The sequence below is a fragment of the Acanthochromis polyacanthus genome, chromosome 12 (genome assembly GCF_021347895.1).
Source record: "Acanthochromis polyacanthus isolate Apoly-LR-REF ecotype Palm Island chromosome 12, KAUST_Apoly_ChrSc, whole genome shotgun sequence".
Taxonomy (NCBI): Eukaryota; Metazoa; Chordata; class Actinopteri; family Pomacentridae; genus Acanthochromis; species Acanthochromis polyacanthus.
Genome location: NC_067124.1, coordinates 4823202 through 4839570, shown reverse-complemented (window position 1 = coordinate 4839570; position 16369 = coordinate 4823202). Strand labels below are relative to the sequence as shown.

The window sequence follows — 16369 nt, the reverse complement described above, 5'->3', positions numbered from 1 at the left end:
AAATCCTGTTCTGGACGAAAAAATGTATCCACTGGATCTAAAGAATTGGTCATGGCTAAAATTCATGCTAGCCCCCAAAAATCCCTTCCCTAACTCTAACTCTGTCTTTCCATGCGTCCATCCTTCACGTCCACTGAGAAGTACCAGTTCAACGCTTTCTTCCTTCAACAAAGCTATTTATAATCCGTGGTTAATGAGATTTCCTATGTGTCCAGACTTTAGGGACACCGTGTATAAGTTACATACTATCTACGTTGTGTCAGTGTGCTGTAGAGATGAGATGCTAAGATTTAGATCTGAGGTCAGAGTTCACAGAACTTCTTCCATGATCTTGTCTTCCTGTACTGCACATCTCTATTTACATCTTTTGTGCGAGCTGATCTTTCCGCTCCTGTCTAACATTGTAGAAAACTCCTAGCAGAAAGACTTGTGTTGTTTAGACAGCTGTGAGAAGATCAGATCTATGCATGAGGATCAGGTTTTTGCTTATGGTGAAACTCCAGCCAGCACTGATAGGAACGTGCTCTGCTGTCCTGCTCTAGTCAAACCCATGATCCTCTCTGAGATGTATGCCGCCAGCTAAGCAGCACAAAGAATACTTTCTGTGTGTTTCCCTGTATGGTCCAGAGACCTGACAGACTCCATCTGCAGGACGCTGTCCAGACCCTGCAGCCTGCTCACATGTAATGCTATTTTAAAAACCCTGCTCCCCCTCACCGCGCAGCACTTAATGTCATTTTGGGAAACAGAAAGCTGCCTCTGGGACGCTTATAAAACACCAGCAGGGAAGTGGTGTTTACATTTTTGGATTTAACATGACCTCTGCTGTGTCCTCTCAAGCCTAGAGAAACTAATTACTGACGGTGCACACTGTGGATCTTTCCACCTGTCATGCAACGTATGGTTTTACAAAAGCACAGGCTACACACACACACACACACACAGTATGCACTGCACTTTTCTGTCATTTTCCCGAGTGAATATAAAGACGCTGCTGTTTGTCGTGTGTGTTTCAGAAAATGCTGGAAGCCGTGGAGCTCAGTAAGACTTTCCAGTGAGGAGTAGAGGAGGCCCTGCAGACGCTGATGATGACTCCTGTTTACGTATTGACAGACACTCCTCCTCACATGTATGTATTATGTTACTTTTGGAGTTTGTGTGGCCGGTTTTTATGCACAGAGGTTCACTGTTATTCTGCAATATCTTTACCAAATTACTAAAGGGGGCTGTTTACACGGTTTTACTGTTGGAGGGATGGAACAGAGGAAGGGTGCAGAGCTGTGTACCAAATGTATCACGTCGGTCTGTACATTACCTGTACTGTTATGAGGTGTTGTGTTGGGGTTGTGTACTCGTGGGATAAATGATGGGAAATATGGGCCAGGTGTTCAAATCACAGAGAGATGCTGTAAACATGATATAGTGTAGGAAAAAAATAGTATTTTATATCCAAGAGTGTTGATGAAAGTCATTTTCTGTTCTGCTTGTTCTGCTCTTTAGCCACTGAAGTCACTTTGGGTTGGGTTCAATCAGTGCTGAGGTTCTGTAGTGTATGCACAGTCAACACCTTCAACAGTGATACTGACTTTCAGTATTAAAGCTGCTTGTAATGAGAAGTTTTCATCCTCCGCACTTCAAACCTGGAATTAAAGAAAGGCCTTAAAGATTTAAATGTTAGAAGCAACCAAAACACTAATTGTGAAATGTAGTCATGACTGAAGAGTCATAGTTTGGTGTATTTTCACAGAAAACGAACCAAAGAAAGTATTTAACAGTGGCTCATGGGCCATAATTGTTACGGTTTAGTCAATTAAATGCTGCTTCCTGTCGATAAGAAAAGACAGAATAAAAGGAATTCAATTAAAATGTGTAAGTAACACACATGAAATTCATTTAAATGGTATTTTATCTGCAGCTTTGCTAACCCTACGAGCATGCATTTTGGGTGCAGCTCTACTCAATAATTTCTGTTCAGTAAATGTAAACACATCAACATAATGAGACCTCTGGCTGTTGGATCACAGGAAAATGTCTGAAACGGAACTTAACATCATGTACTGAATCTGTGGAAAGCTTATCTACTTTATGATAATAAACATATCTTGCATTTATATTTATGGACAACAAGGACAACAGTCAAGCCTGATTGAAATAAATCTTACAGACTCTGCCCTATCAGGTTCCATTCTGTCAGCCGTGTGATTCTGATCTCATTTAATATGCTGATAGAGTGAAGTTTAGACATGGCAAAGCTCAGTAACACCTTCTAGAAATTCAAACTACATAAAATCTTATGGATGGTTTTCATAGTAAAATGTTTCAGGCCATAAAATTAAAGATATTTAACTTTCAGTCAGTGTTCATTGTGATTAAATCAACCAATAAATAACTTTGGCCTTCCTTTCCTTCTACACCAGAGATCAGAATACATGTTCGTTTCATTGGGCTGTCTTTTCTTAGCATGTAGCTGCTGTATTCTCTTATAGCTAATGTTGGTTAGTTGCTTCCAGTGTAGAGGACTATGACTTGAAGTTTAAAACCATGCACTCTTGTAACACCCCTGGTGCCTTGAAATGCAATGCAATCTTGTTTTTATATGCTCCATACACTGTCCTCCAGTATTTACCTTTAAAATCGTATTGAAGCTGTAACAGCACATTGAAACCCAGCATCCTTGGCTTAAATAAACTCTTACACAAGGAAATGAAATGTGTGTCCAGCTGTACCTGTTTGTACTTTCTGGATTTTAGAGCCGGAGGCCTGAAACGTGCTCACTGATCTTCCTGCCTCTGGTTCCTGCTAGAAGGTCCACTGTGTTTGTGTGAGGAAATTAAAAGGCAAGTTCATAGAATGATCAGCTCTGAATAAAGGCGCAGCGTGCCATCTGGTCTGGATGCTTCTGGGTTACTTGAGTAGTGAGGCGGAGAGTGGAGGCTGCCAAACATAGAGAGTAAAGCTCTCCGGTGTCATGCTGCATGTTAATCACCACCGACTGCTTGTCAACACCTTCAGTGACCTGGATCAAACGCTGCCTCCAGTCTGACCCACATGGCTCCAGATCTTCATCACAAGACCAAGTCTGTGATTAAAATTGACATATTATTATTAGATCAAACTACCGTGTGACTGATGAGAATCAGCTCAGTTCTGTGAAGCATTTTAGCGTCTTTCAGCTAGTTTTGGTTTCATAACACAAATTGGCAACTAGCTTGTGAACATAAAGCATTTTTCAGCTAAAAAGCCGATATTTTTCTCATTAGTTGTAGATTAAATCTGACCTAAAGAAGACTAAATATCGGATTTCATCAGGTGGACACAAACACATCCACAAGCGTTTGGGATTAACAGTCATTTACAATGTAACACTAGTGTTGTGTTTGCAGCTTGTTTTTGTTGCCCCCAAGTGGCATAAAAGTTAGAAGTGGAGTCTTGCAGTTCTGGGGAGATTGTTGAAACGTAGGTGGTTAGCATCCCCTTGCCCCCACTGCCGTCTTTTCTTTCCTCTGGAACAGTGTTGCATGGCTCCATTGAAGCCACTTGGTGCCTCATTTCCACATCCAGAGCTCTGTGTGAACATTGTTTTTTTCGTGCACACAGCTAGCGGACTGTGAGGAGAAATTCACTGAATTAACAAATAGATTAGATTAGTATCACTGACTCCACCTTTAACGAATCACAGCTTCATACTGGAGCACAGTGGTGAACTACAGAGCGGGTCACGGTAGAACAAATCGTTTATGTGTGAATGAATACGTGTTGGATCTGACTGTTAAACCGCTCACACATTGGTTTGTAAAGCTGATCTTCTACAAGCCTGCTGAAAGGGTGGAATCTGTGGGGAATAGAGTTCTCCTCAAATCTTCAGAAACATTAAATGCTCTATTATGGACACATCCATCTGTTCCTCACATTCTCACAGAAATATTTGTCTCCCACAGATCAAGAACATCTCACTTCAGGTGCAGAGAATAAATGCAACACTGGAGAATCATTTGTGACACTCAGTCTGAGAAAAATTTACCAAGAAAGACTCAGGAGACCAGAAATATGAGACAGTATTCCACATTTTATTTTTTTGGATATTACCATAGCTATATGTAACGTCTGACAACAGGTATCAACTACAGAATAATACACTGAATATTTCTGTCAGTTCCAGCCCATCTTTTTTCCCTCCTCTTTCTTCTTCTGTTGCTTTTTGGTCCAGTAACATTCCTGCTTCTGATTCTCTCTTCGCTCGGTGTCTTTGAATGTCAAACATTAAACACATGCACGTCATTCACCTGGATACAGCTGAGTAAGACAACAGTCAAAGAGACCTGACAGTATGAATAGAATCGTGTGGTTTCTTCTCACACGGCTTTTTTAGCTGAGACACCCATACAGTATTACTACAGTAATTATCATAAGGCTAGATTATTGTACAGCTATGCACCAAAAGGTTCACTCTGCTGTTCTAGATGGAGAGAAAGAGCACCATATTTACAAATCTATTTACATTTGGTTTTTAAAAAAAATCTCAGACAACAACCAAAGAGAAAAAAAATATTTAAAGGTTCCTTTTTTTTTCTTTTAAATCTAAAGCAGCTGCTGTGAGGCTGCACAAGTCTGGAATTTAAAAAATGAAACTAATGAAAAAAGTGTTTCTGTACAGATAGCTGCAACACACGGTATAGCTTATTGCCAATGCCCTTAAAGAATTTCCCCATTTCCCCCTTTCCCTCTCTCATTTGTTCATCTCTTTTCCAGCTCATGTTAAAGCTGGAAGTAAACGTTTCTCTCCTGTGTGAAAGAGTTCCTACTGGAGCACACATTCCTCACTAAATGACACTTCATGCAGACCCCTGTCAGTTTAAAAAAAACAAAAAAAAAAACAAAATGAACATTTTCAAACAGCAGATCACTCAAAATAATGTACAAGTTTTAAAAAATAAACTTTGACTTTGCATCACACTGTATGTACATACTCTACTAACGCCTCATGTACAGTAAGCTTTGGGGAACCTCTGGATCACAACATGTTCTCTATCAGCAAACACAACGTCATGTGGATAAAAAAATAACACCTCATTTGTAAATCTGTGGTCAGCAGTAACTTTTCCAAACATGGTGAGCACCGTGTTGCTACAGAATCAATACAGCGCTGCACTCACATGCTCCGATGATAAACCGCCAGCTTTCCTCTTCCTTGTTTAAAATCTAACAGAGAGCTGCCTCTCTAATGACGTTTAAAGGGTAGTGACCAGCAGTCTGCACCAAGCTCAAGTCACCCACAAATGATTCTCAAAAACAACAGAAAACAGATTGTCTGAGTGCAACATGGAGTCCAAATAGATTCTCGTCTCAGATCAGATCCTCTGGATGGATTCGTGTTCATGGAGTCCAGCTGTGCTCTCTGCTGCTAACATTCACAGACGACCCCCGGTTAGAGGTGAGGGAGGGCCGTCATTTTCAGGAGCGTTGGTTGGTATTAATGAGGAGACGCTCTCATTCCTCCATCACTGTCAGCTCTGCCTAAGACTTCTCAACCACCTGGAGTGTTCAGACGCTCACTCTGGAAAAACCAGCCGTCATGTGATCACAATGAAGTCATTTAGAGAAAAAGTCAACAACAGAAGAATTCACTTTTCATTTTTACAAGGAAAGAAAGTTAAAATTTTAAGATTAGATTGAATTATTAGGAAAAATATAAATAAAGCTTTAAAAAAAACTTCTCAAAAAAACCCTGTAATGTCAAGAGTAAATTCCCTACAGGTTAAAAGGTCAGAAAGAAAGAAATGAGATCTTAGAAGAGGTGATTACAAAACTGAGCTCATTCTGTAAAAAAGAAGCTGTACTTAATTCAGTTAGAATGTCAGCAGAAATCGTAGTACGAGCTGTGGTTTTATAAATGGAACATCTGCAGGACGGAAACTAGTTGGTCAAAGTCTAAAACTTTATTGATAGTGGCTGCATGAATCAGTAACGGTACTCAAAACAGTCTGCACGTGACTTTAGCTTAAAAAATGGAATCTTTAGTACACTTCTGCAGTGTTCATCAAATCTGCCTCATAACGTCATTTAGTTTGTGTCTGAGGGTCAAATCAGTAGGACAACAAGGCTCACAGTTCTGTATGAAGCGCAGGAATGTGGCATTGTTGTCAGCCTAATACTTCAAAGTTACACGATCTGAACACACACACACACACACACACACACACACACACACACACACACACACACACACACACACACACACACACACACACACACACACACACACACACACACACACACACACACACACACACACACACACACACACACACACACACACACACACACACACACACACGTACGTTCGGGAACACTTACATCCTTATTTGTCAAAGAAAAGCAGTATTTCAATGAAGATAACCTTAAAAGAGTGATAAATCCAGTGTAGACATTGTTAATGTGGTAAATGACTATTCTATCTGTAAACAGCTGATTTTTAATGGAATATCTCCATAGGGGTACAGAGGAACATTTCCAGCAGCCATCACTCCTGTGTCCTAATGCTACATTGTGTTAGCTGATGGTGCTGAAAGGCTCATTGGTGATTAGAAAACCCTTGTGCAGTTATGTTAACACATGAATAAAAGTGTGAGTTTGTTTAGAAAACATTAAATTCTCTGGATGACCCCAAACCTGTGAACGGTAGTGTATGTTCATTTAATTTCTGAGTTGATGATTTTCCAGTTGCTGTAGCAGCTGTAATGAAGCGACATTAAAAGGTGTGAACAGCATCTCAACAGTCCTGCTTTTGGTTCAGAGCTGGAGAACGTGACGGCTGCAGTCACACACCAAGCAATGTAGTTTTTCTACTGCCTAACTCAGGCAAGATTTAAGTCCTGTGGGACTGAAATGCAAGATTTTTTATAACCCTCTACAGGGACTGAATACGGTGTATCAAAGTCCTGCAGATATCCTGCATGTGGACCATAAACTGGTTCATCCTTCCATTGCTGCTTCACCAGCTCCTGGCTGCGTTTGGTGACTAATTAATCACATTGTTTGGATGGTTGTTGTGTGCAGCTGTGAATAAGCAACAAAGCTGCCACATAGATGTTTAAAAAGTTGCTTGGTGAACAGTCGTAGGCCGTATCATCTATGCTGTGACTGTAAACCTCGTGTTACACTGTACTGTATATCTTGGAGAACCCTGCAGAACATCATCATAATATATTTATCATTAAACTTCTACTTTGTCTTCAAGTAGAATCAGCTTTTTCCAAAATATGACTTCATTTTGAAAACATGACTTCCTCCTACAATGACATTATAACGTGCTTGTCAGAACGCTTCACACTGAGGTCCTAACACTCTGTCTGGACTCTGCCTGCCTTTAATTCAAACCTTCCTTGTTTGATTATGCTGGAAAACCAGCGGATTCTAATTAAGAACGTAAAAATGCAGTTGGGAAACATAAAACCAGGATAAAATGATGAAGTGAAAACACTAACAGATGTTAAAAACAACCAGCAACAGGCAGCAGAAACACATCCAGGTAGCAGAGCACAGAGCGAACAGGAGAGCTGCTGATGGGAGCTCAGCTACCGGCCACCACAAACACAGGACAAGAGGTTCAGAAAACAGGATGCACAAGACTGAGAGACAAGATGGAGAAGTGTGAGAGCTGTGTGGAGGTGGCTGAAGGTCCATGAGGGCTTAGAGAGCTTCAGATGACCTGGCAGCAGCTGGCTGGAGCTGAGGTACAGAGCAGGCCATCCCTGGAGCCCCCGCCCCGCTGGATGTTGACGGAGATGGTCTTCTCACACAGAGGTAGTTGGAGCACGCTGTTTTTCAGTGCGCTCAGGTTGCTGTGAGCGTCCCTGCCGCTCGGCCTGTGCAGGCCGGGGGCTCCATGCGGTGCAGTCTTGCGGTGGTGGTGCTGCCCAGAGTGGGTGTGGGTCAGGCTGCCGGTGGAGGTGGTGGTGGGGAGGGTGATGGTGTCCAGGCTCCCCGTGGAGCCGATGCACATCCTCCAGGCCGATTTCTCCTGGATTTTCACGCTCCCTCCTGAGAGGCTGCGAGGGTCTATGATGAACTTCCCCCCTCCCCCTCCTCCCCCACCCCGACTGCCCCGCCCACCGCGGTGCTGCTGCAGCTGGGAGCTCAGACACAAACTCATCAGCTTCAGACTTTCCACCAGCTCCGTGCTGCGGCTGGCTGTGCGGGAGGACCGGGACAGAGAGCTGAGGGACGGGTTAGTAGTGCTACTGTTGTTACAACAACTGGAGGGGCTGTCTTGTCCTTTGTTACCCCCTCCTCCTCCCCCACTCCCCCCTCCACCACCGCCACCCTCTCCTCCTCCGTTACCTCCTGCTCCAGGAGGACTCCCTCTGTCTGGACCAGAGGAGCCTCCTCCCTCTGTGGGAGGCTTCCCCTGCCCTGAGCTGCTGCCTCCCCCGTTTCCCCCCTCGCTGCCTGGCGGGCCCTCGCTGCTGTCCCTCCTGTTCCAGCCGTAGCTGAAGCCCGAGTCTTTGTCCAGGCGCCTCCGGTGGCTCTCCGAGTCGTCGTCACTGGTCTCAGAGCTGGAACACGACGACCCCCTCCCCTGGCTCTTGCGTCGGTGGTAGCGCTTCTGCGTGGACCCCGGTGACGACGAGGATCCGGCCCCGGCGCTCAGGTTGCCTGCGTTTCCAGCCATGTTCATCTTGAGGCGGCTGAGTTTTGGCGGCAGGCCCTCGTCCATGTCAAAGTCGTCGTCCGACTCCCCCTCCTCTTCAAAGATCTGGTTTAGAACCGGGGCGCTCTTCCTGGAGGTGAGGCGGTTGGTGATGGAGGGGGGTTTGCGCCGCAGGATCACTTGCGTCGGGAGAGGAGACGGGTCCTGCTCTTCCTCCTCCTCTTCATCCTCCTCCACCCTGACGACAAACAGACATGGAAGATTTCACTCAATTTATCAGATCAGAGAGAGATCACAAAGCAACAACACACTACTCTGATCCCAGGCAGGACGACAACTGATGGCCACATTTATTATCAATGAATTATCCAGTTATCATCCTAATAGCTCTATTGATACTTTGGTCTACAGAGTCAGACAACAGTGAAAAGTGAGCATCACAGCTACTAAACACCTTCAAATCTTTCCTTTTGGTCTGGATCACTGAAAAACCCAAAACATTCACATTCTTGTAGCATTAAAAAGAGCTAAAAAGCAAATCTTTACATGTGAGAAGCTGGAACCAGAGAAGCGTTAATGTTTATTGATTAAACATGACCAAAATAGTACTGCTTGAACCATAAATCTATCAGACCTGAACAGGCAGGTCCGCTGCTTGGCTGCTGCTGAGGTGGAAGGGGTGGTGGCCCTGATGGTCCCAGAACCAGAGCCAGGAGCAGGACCTGAGGCGGCAGCACAGGCTCCCTGGAACGAAAACACAAGAAAAGAGCAGCCAGAGGCATTAACACAGGCTGAAGCATCCAGGAGTGAGGGCAGCCATCTGGATTCTCACACTTATTGTCATCACCACAGATCACAGACACACAATCCAATCACTCCCTGCACGCCTCCTGCCCCTCATTCATCACATACTGTCACCTTTAAATCATTATACACTCACTCTCATTTACATATAGTTCTGCTATAAACTGAAATACAGGTTTGCTAGCAGCTGCTGTGCTTTGAGAGCTGAAAATGAGTGACGACAGAATCAACCAATCAGATGTGTAGGGAGACATTTACATTACATCATTTCAGCCTGATAAGTTGCCCCATTTGTAGCTCAAAGTCAGAAATCGGCCACAGATCTTGACTGTTTGTGTGTAAAAGCCGGAGAACACCTGAACCTTTGAACCGTAGTACTTGTATTCATTTGACACATTTCACCACATCCACTGATGAACGTGATGAAGATGAGCGAACCTGTGCTGTTGGTCCTGGAGAGTCGGTCACCGTGGTTTCTTCCCGTCGGCCCAGCTCCATCATGCCTTTGGAGCGATGTCCGTTGAGCAGGTTTTCTGCGCTGCGAGCGGGCGACTGAGGGCCTCCTGCGTGGGAGATGGACGAAGCTGCCAAACTGTCCTCGATGTCCTGGTGCATGTCCATCCTGGTGGGCCAAGACTGCCTGCAGAGACAAGACGGAGATAGAATAAGACGGAGGGAAGTCACTTCTGAGTTTAATTTAACTGTGGCTTTCACAGTAATCAGCTCATAAGATAAATTATCTGACAAGTACAGACAATGTGGACAGCTTCAAAGTCCACATCTAACTTTAGAGATGCTGCACTTTTTAAATGTGTTGTTCCAATGAAATATGTAAATAGTAGCTGAGCTTCACCTTGATTATCCTTAAAGTGAACATAATTTGTTGGGCCCTTCGAGGCTGAAATCTAAGAGATTGGGGACCCTCAGCTTTGGACTGTCCTTCTTGAGGAAATAAGGCTGCTGAATCAGTATCTCCTTTTAAATTGCTTCTTCAAACCCATTGTTACAGGCCTGCTTTTATGTGATGTCATATTTATTTTATACTACTGTTTTTATCATCCAATTGGTTTATAACTTCTTTTTGAATTGTTCATTTAATTCTCTTTTAGCCTAAATTTACTTATTTATACCCATAATTTACTTATAACTAATTTACCATTTATGTATAGAGTGTGCCTTTTTCTATTCTTTATCTGTAGCTGGGAGTCACCAATCAACATTTTGCTGTGTGAAAACATAATGAAAATAAAGATTCTTGATTATTTGGCTTGTTTATTATTACTACTATTATCATCATTTTTAGCCTTGAGTTTATAGTTTTGTCCTCTATTTTTCTTTTATTCCACTTCCTCTTCTTTCTGAGTTTCCTTCTTATCTTTTTTCCCTGTAAAGCACTTTGTAAGCTCTGTTTTTAAAAGGTGCTACATAGATAAAGTTATTGTTATTACTACTACTATGACTACTAGTAGTAGCAGTATGATGGTAATGATCAAAATATCTGTTCCGACAACAGGTTTTCTTGGTACAGCTGTGAAAGCTTGTGGGACAGACTCTGGTATCTAAACTACTACACAGAGCATTAGCTGGTCGTGTGTCATCAGGAGAAAGCATAGAGCAGCATAGAGGTAGAAAGAGAGGCCAAGTCTCCCAATGACAAAGAAAACTAGAATGTAAACATTAAAAAGAAAAGGCCCTAAAATCAATCCTTGAGGTACTCCACCAGTTATTTGTGCCTGAAGAAATGATCATCCGTTACTAAGGAGAACTCTGCCAGTAAGATAAGAGGCAAACCAGTTAAAACCACACAGTTCAATGAGAATCCTCCACCTACAAGAATTCAGTTATCACCTGCATCACAAGCAGAGCTCCAATCACCTAGTATGCAAGGATCCAGATGGTTTATGAACTATATTTGATGCATTTTGTCAGAAAGCAAGATCAAAATTAGCTGTAGATGTAAATTAATGACTAACAGTCAGTGAGTTTGTGTCTTTCCTAATGGAAATCCTCTGATCAGAGTGACAGAAGCATTTCTGATTGCAGGTCATTTATGTCTGTGATGTGCTTTGTTCAGTGTTTGTTGTCATCTAACAGAGGTGCTGCAGAGGCCACACTCTGTTTCTCTTTTCATTGTCAGCTAACCCACAGCTCCTCTATTCTGGCATAATGAATAATGCACCGATTAAATTGTCTGCCCTAACCTGGAAGAAAGGAGGAGCAGAGTTTGTGAAGATGATTAGTCAGCATGCAGGGCACAGAGAGAGCTGAGCGGGTCAGTCTGTGGAAAAGCTGAATAAGACGACAACTGGACTAATGCTGCAGATAATATTGTTATATCTGTAAAATAACAGAATCATTCCTCTGAATTACACCAAGAATGTTCTAAAAACTAACAATTCTCAGCATTCATTGTGAAACATATCTATAGCACATCCCACACTGTGTCTCAAAGCCTCTGATTTCACAGTAACACTATCACTCACTGAAGGATATTGTACTCTATTAAAACTTAGCATCCATGTCTTTCAAGGTGACTCGTGTAATAAGCTGCATGTTCACTCCATCAATTTGAATTTGAAATTAAATGACCGGTTGAATTATATGTTTGTTTTGTCTTTACAAACTGTACGACCATAAATGAACAAGAATAGTTTAAATTCCGGGTGCTTTTAAACCCAGGCAGCTTAACAGGTACTGAGGAGCTCATCATGCTGTTTAGGTTTTGTAATTAAGGAGAGGTTCCACAGTGATGGGATAAATTAGAATCCAATCCAAGAGAACACCGTTGGGTTATTTTCTAAAGAAAGGCAAAGCAACAAAACCCCTCCAGCAAAGAGCAGCTCAAAAAGAAACAGCAGAGCATCTCTCCAGGAAGGTGGCATTCTCCGTGTCAATCTGGTTCTTTCATCAAACATTAAGTTAACAAAAAGATCTTAATCTTACAGTAAATAATTCAATCATAAACAAGCACCCTGCTGTTCATGTTGAAGTGATGACGTTATTTTAACGTGCCACAATATTGAATTATTTTACATTGATGTTGCACCTCTGCCGTACACTGTAAACTTACTGATTAGATTCTGAGGACATCTGAGAACATTTGAAAGTTAATACATCTGAACACCAGGTCATATTTTTCACATAAACATAAAAGTAAACTTTAAAATCTTTTAAAATTAAATTAATTAAAATTAAGATCTCTGCCATTTGTTTCAAAAATGTGGCCAGCATGTATATTGAACAGAACGTTGTACAATTGACTTAATTATTTCAGCACTCATTTACTGTATTTACTTTAAGGTACCAATACAGTTATCCACCAGACAGACTTTGAACCTAACATAGTGTATTTCTCAGCACATATCTCCTGTTAATTTAAGCTGCCTCCATGACTTCTGCCTCTTTATATAATCCCAGACTGAGGGCATGATGCTGCTATCAGGGCTCTCTGGACTGTAACAGGCTTAGCTCTAACCAAAACTCAGAGTTTGGTTAGACATCTAAATGTAACTGTTGCACAAAGCTGCTTAGTGCTCGACTATGTTAACTGGAAGTAATTTGCTCTGAATACAGGTGAAATTTCTTCAAACTAAAAAACATGACAGACCAAACACTGACATCACACCTTCCGTCCATTAGAATATGGACTCCTTTAAAATTTTATAGTTGCAATGATATTGTACTTGTAAATTTTAGCAAAGAGCACACACACTCTTTTATATTATCAGCAAACCACAAATCATGAGCCACGTTTCCTCCTTTTCGTCCTCCTTTTTGTCAGTTGATGCTACAAAGCATTAGAGGGGAAACACAGGTCCTAGTTGTACATCTGTGGTGTGTTTGGTTTCATTATCCAGCTGCAGAATGAATTCAGAACCAATGATAGCATCATGTAATGGATAAGAACTAAAACCTCTAAAGTTCCTACAACTTTTGCATAGCACTGTAAGGTGAACGCCAGTTACAAGCATCTATTTGATTTGATAATGTCATCACACCTAATGATCGAAAATGATACAACTTTTCCAGCCACGTGGAGACACTGGAAGAGCTGCGGTGTCACTCCTGCCCTCCAGGATCTGCTTGGACCTGTATTAGGTCCATGCTGCCTTTCAGTAAAACAACGTATTTGATGAAAACAAACAATTGTACCACCTGGTGAACTTTTTCCTGGAGGGTTTGAGTTGACGGGAAGGAACTGAAACAAACAGTGAGGCTGAGCGCTCCCCTGACAGCACACTTATGAGTCAGAAAACAATTAATCCCATGAGAGGCATCACTGCTCACTCAGCACACATGAATGCACTCACTGACTTGGAATCTCATTTGCATGGGCAGCACATCTATGCACACAAACACAGACAGATCTAACAATACATCCACACTGAAGTGTATACGTCTGTTTGCTGGTGAGAACAATTTATGTTCTTAGGACACTTCTGAACTTTTCAGTTTGCAATGAAACCCCAAGACTAAAAGTAATTACCATGTTCTTTACTGTTTCTTCTCTTCCAGCCAGCAATCATGTGACAGACAGACAGGTTACAGAGCAGGGAAAACCTCCTGCTCTGCTGCCTCCTCCTCTCCATTATCACTGATTCTCTGCTTTAACACAGACTTGTTTTCAGTGACTCTTATCTCTTGTTAATGCTGTCGTTCAACTAAGCAAGCAGAACTCTGACTTGATAGAGCTGGAATCCTTGAGCTGCTTTAATGAGACAAACAAGTATAGAACAATGAACAGTGTAAAGGTGCTTATACTGAAACTGATCACAGAGCGGAGAGCTGAATTTAAAGTACAAGTTTGTCTCACTTGAAAAAAGGCCAAATTTTTGGTGAAAAACGATAAATAACGGTGCATTTATGGTTCTAGTTCTTTTCCTGTTAATTGTTTACTACATGAAATATCAACAAGTAACACACACAGAGTGTCTACCAAGAAAATGCCAGAAACTGTCGATCAACTCACTTCATCAGGACAGGATGAGGAACCTTGGAGGACCAGTGTGCAGGGTGTTTTGTGTTTTTTCCCCCAAAAGTCTTAAAATTTCAAAAATAATGGAAAATGTCCATCACAAACGCTCAGTGCCTGAAGCTGCATTTTCAACCGTCTGTAAATGAGTATTTTTGCTTGAAAAATCACAGATTCAGTTCTTCACTAATTTAATAGCTTTATCATCTGTCAAAGTAGTTGCAGATACATTTTTGTGTGGAACAAATCCATCACCAGATCATGTTTCAGCTCAAGAGAGGGTTTGTTTTAAGGTTTGGTGTATGTCGTAGTATTTTATTGGGCTATCAGAGGGCTTCTACTGTTGATTTCTCTTTGATATTTAGGTTTGAAGTGCACACTAGCAGTCAGAAGTTTGGGCACCACTTCTCATTCAATGCTTTTTATTTACTTGTATTAATTTATACATTGTAGATTAATAATGAAAATTGACACTTTTTTGTTTACAACATAATTCCATATGTATTCTGTTATAGTTTTGATGTCTTCAGTATTAATCTACAATGTAGAAAATAATGAAATAAAAGCCATTGTATAAGAAGGTGTGTCTAGACGTTTTGACTGGTGGTGTATGTTGGTGCTGTGTGTGTATGGCTGTGCATGTGGCTGTGTGGCTGGCAGCAGGACAGCTCCTGGTATGTGACTCAATCTGAGCCAATTAACAGAGGTCTCCTTTAAACACATTAGTCACTATCATCTGCACAGCAGGTCAGATTCACTTAACCAAGATGTAAAGGGGTAAAGCAGGGCAATGGAGCAGATGGTCATAATTTTACTACTCTGACTAACATCTGATTTCACACAGTGACTCAGGTACTCACATACAGCTCTGCTCAGTGTTTGTGCAGGTCACTGTTGCTATGTAGACAACACTGGAAAACGTGATGAGTCATGTCTCCCCTTATATTTAGTCTTGTGTTAATTGGTCTTAGTCGGCTGTGATCCTTTAAATTCTTCACATTGCACCTGTGTGGCTTAAATCTATATCATTCATTCTTAATCTCAGTTCCCTTAAGGTGTCTAAAAGTAGACAGTAGCTGGAAAATGCTTTTCAAGCAGTTCTCAGACTTAGAGGACCTTCTGCAGAGCAGTAAGAGGAATGTACAGGGAGCTGTGCCAATGTTTCACAACCACAGCTGTCTTGCTGAAGCTTCCTCGCTCCTCTTTTCCTTATTTGTTCCCGTTCTCAGTTGCTCTTCCTTTTATAACCAGAGGAACAATGTTGGCAAGGAAGCAAATCAGAAATACTTGGACAGCCGAGGGATAAACTAAGAAATGTTTTCTTAGTTTTTAGCAAAATGATGTCTGACAGCGTCCAACATCCGTTACTTGTCTCATCAGGGAATTTAACTAATTTAAGACATAACAGTCAGAATAATGATGGAAAATGAGCATCAAAAATACATTAAGGCTGAGATTCAAAACATTGTGAACAATCTGTTCATAGTTCAGGCTATTTCCTCCACTTTGTCTCCCCTCAGCCCAGCAGGTTGAGGTGCAGTGAACCCAGAAATGGAAATGAAACCTTTAGAGATCTAACCCAGTCTTAAGTAACTGTGGCTGAGCTATGCAAAGTGGAGCTAGTCAGGCTGCAGTCTGAGGCAGCAGAGCGAGATAGGTCAATTACCCTCTTCTGGGCTCATGCTATGACTCAGATACTCATTATGACAACAAGCAGTGATATTTTGTTACTCACACTCGTCGCTAGTTTGCTAGAATAAAGAAAAAAAATCTGGATTTCTGCCTAAAAACTGATGGTTTTACTCTTACTACTCAGAGAGTGTTTTTATGCATAGTAGTGTGACTCAGCGGATGTAGGATGCGGCTATAAGCCACTGCTCATTGTCACCACTGTCCTTCCTTCCGCTACACATGTGTTACTGTTTTCTTCACGGTGGGAAACA

At 41.9% G+C, this 16369-nt stretch overlaps 2 protein-coding genes across 4 annotated transcripts in view; one reads left to right on the top strand and one right to left on the bottom strand.

Annotated features, from left to right (window-relative positions):
• ano10a (anoctamin 10a) overlaps positions 1–2709 on the top strand; it is a 45479-nt gene extending 42770 nt beyond the window's left edge. For both annotated transcript variants that reach the window (XM_051956419.1, XM_051956418.1), the window contains one exon: positions 1017–2709. In XM_051956419.1, the coding sequence (XP_051812379.1) occupies positions 1017–1058 (42 nt within the window). In that variant the 3' untranslated portion in view covers positions 1059–2709. The remainder of the gene's footprint in view (positions 1–1016) is intronic.
• A 1337-nt stretch (positions 2710–4046) lies between these two features.
• The window catches only part of snrka (SNF related kinase a), a 79141-nt gene continuing 66818 nt past the window's right edge, over positions 4047–16369 (bottom strand). For both annotated transcript variants that reach the window (XM_022218848.2, XM_022218849.2), the window contains exons 6-8: positions 9893–10094; positions 9285–9394; positions 4047–8888 (exon numbers count right to left, since the gene is read on the bottom strand). In XM_022218848.2, coding sequence (XP_022074540.2) covers positions 7700–8888; positions 9285–9394; positions 9893–10094 — 1501 coding nt within the window. In that variant the 3' untranslated portion in view covers positions 4047–7699. The remainder of the gene's footprint in view (positions 8889–9284; positions 9395–9892; positions 10095–16369) is intronic.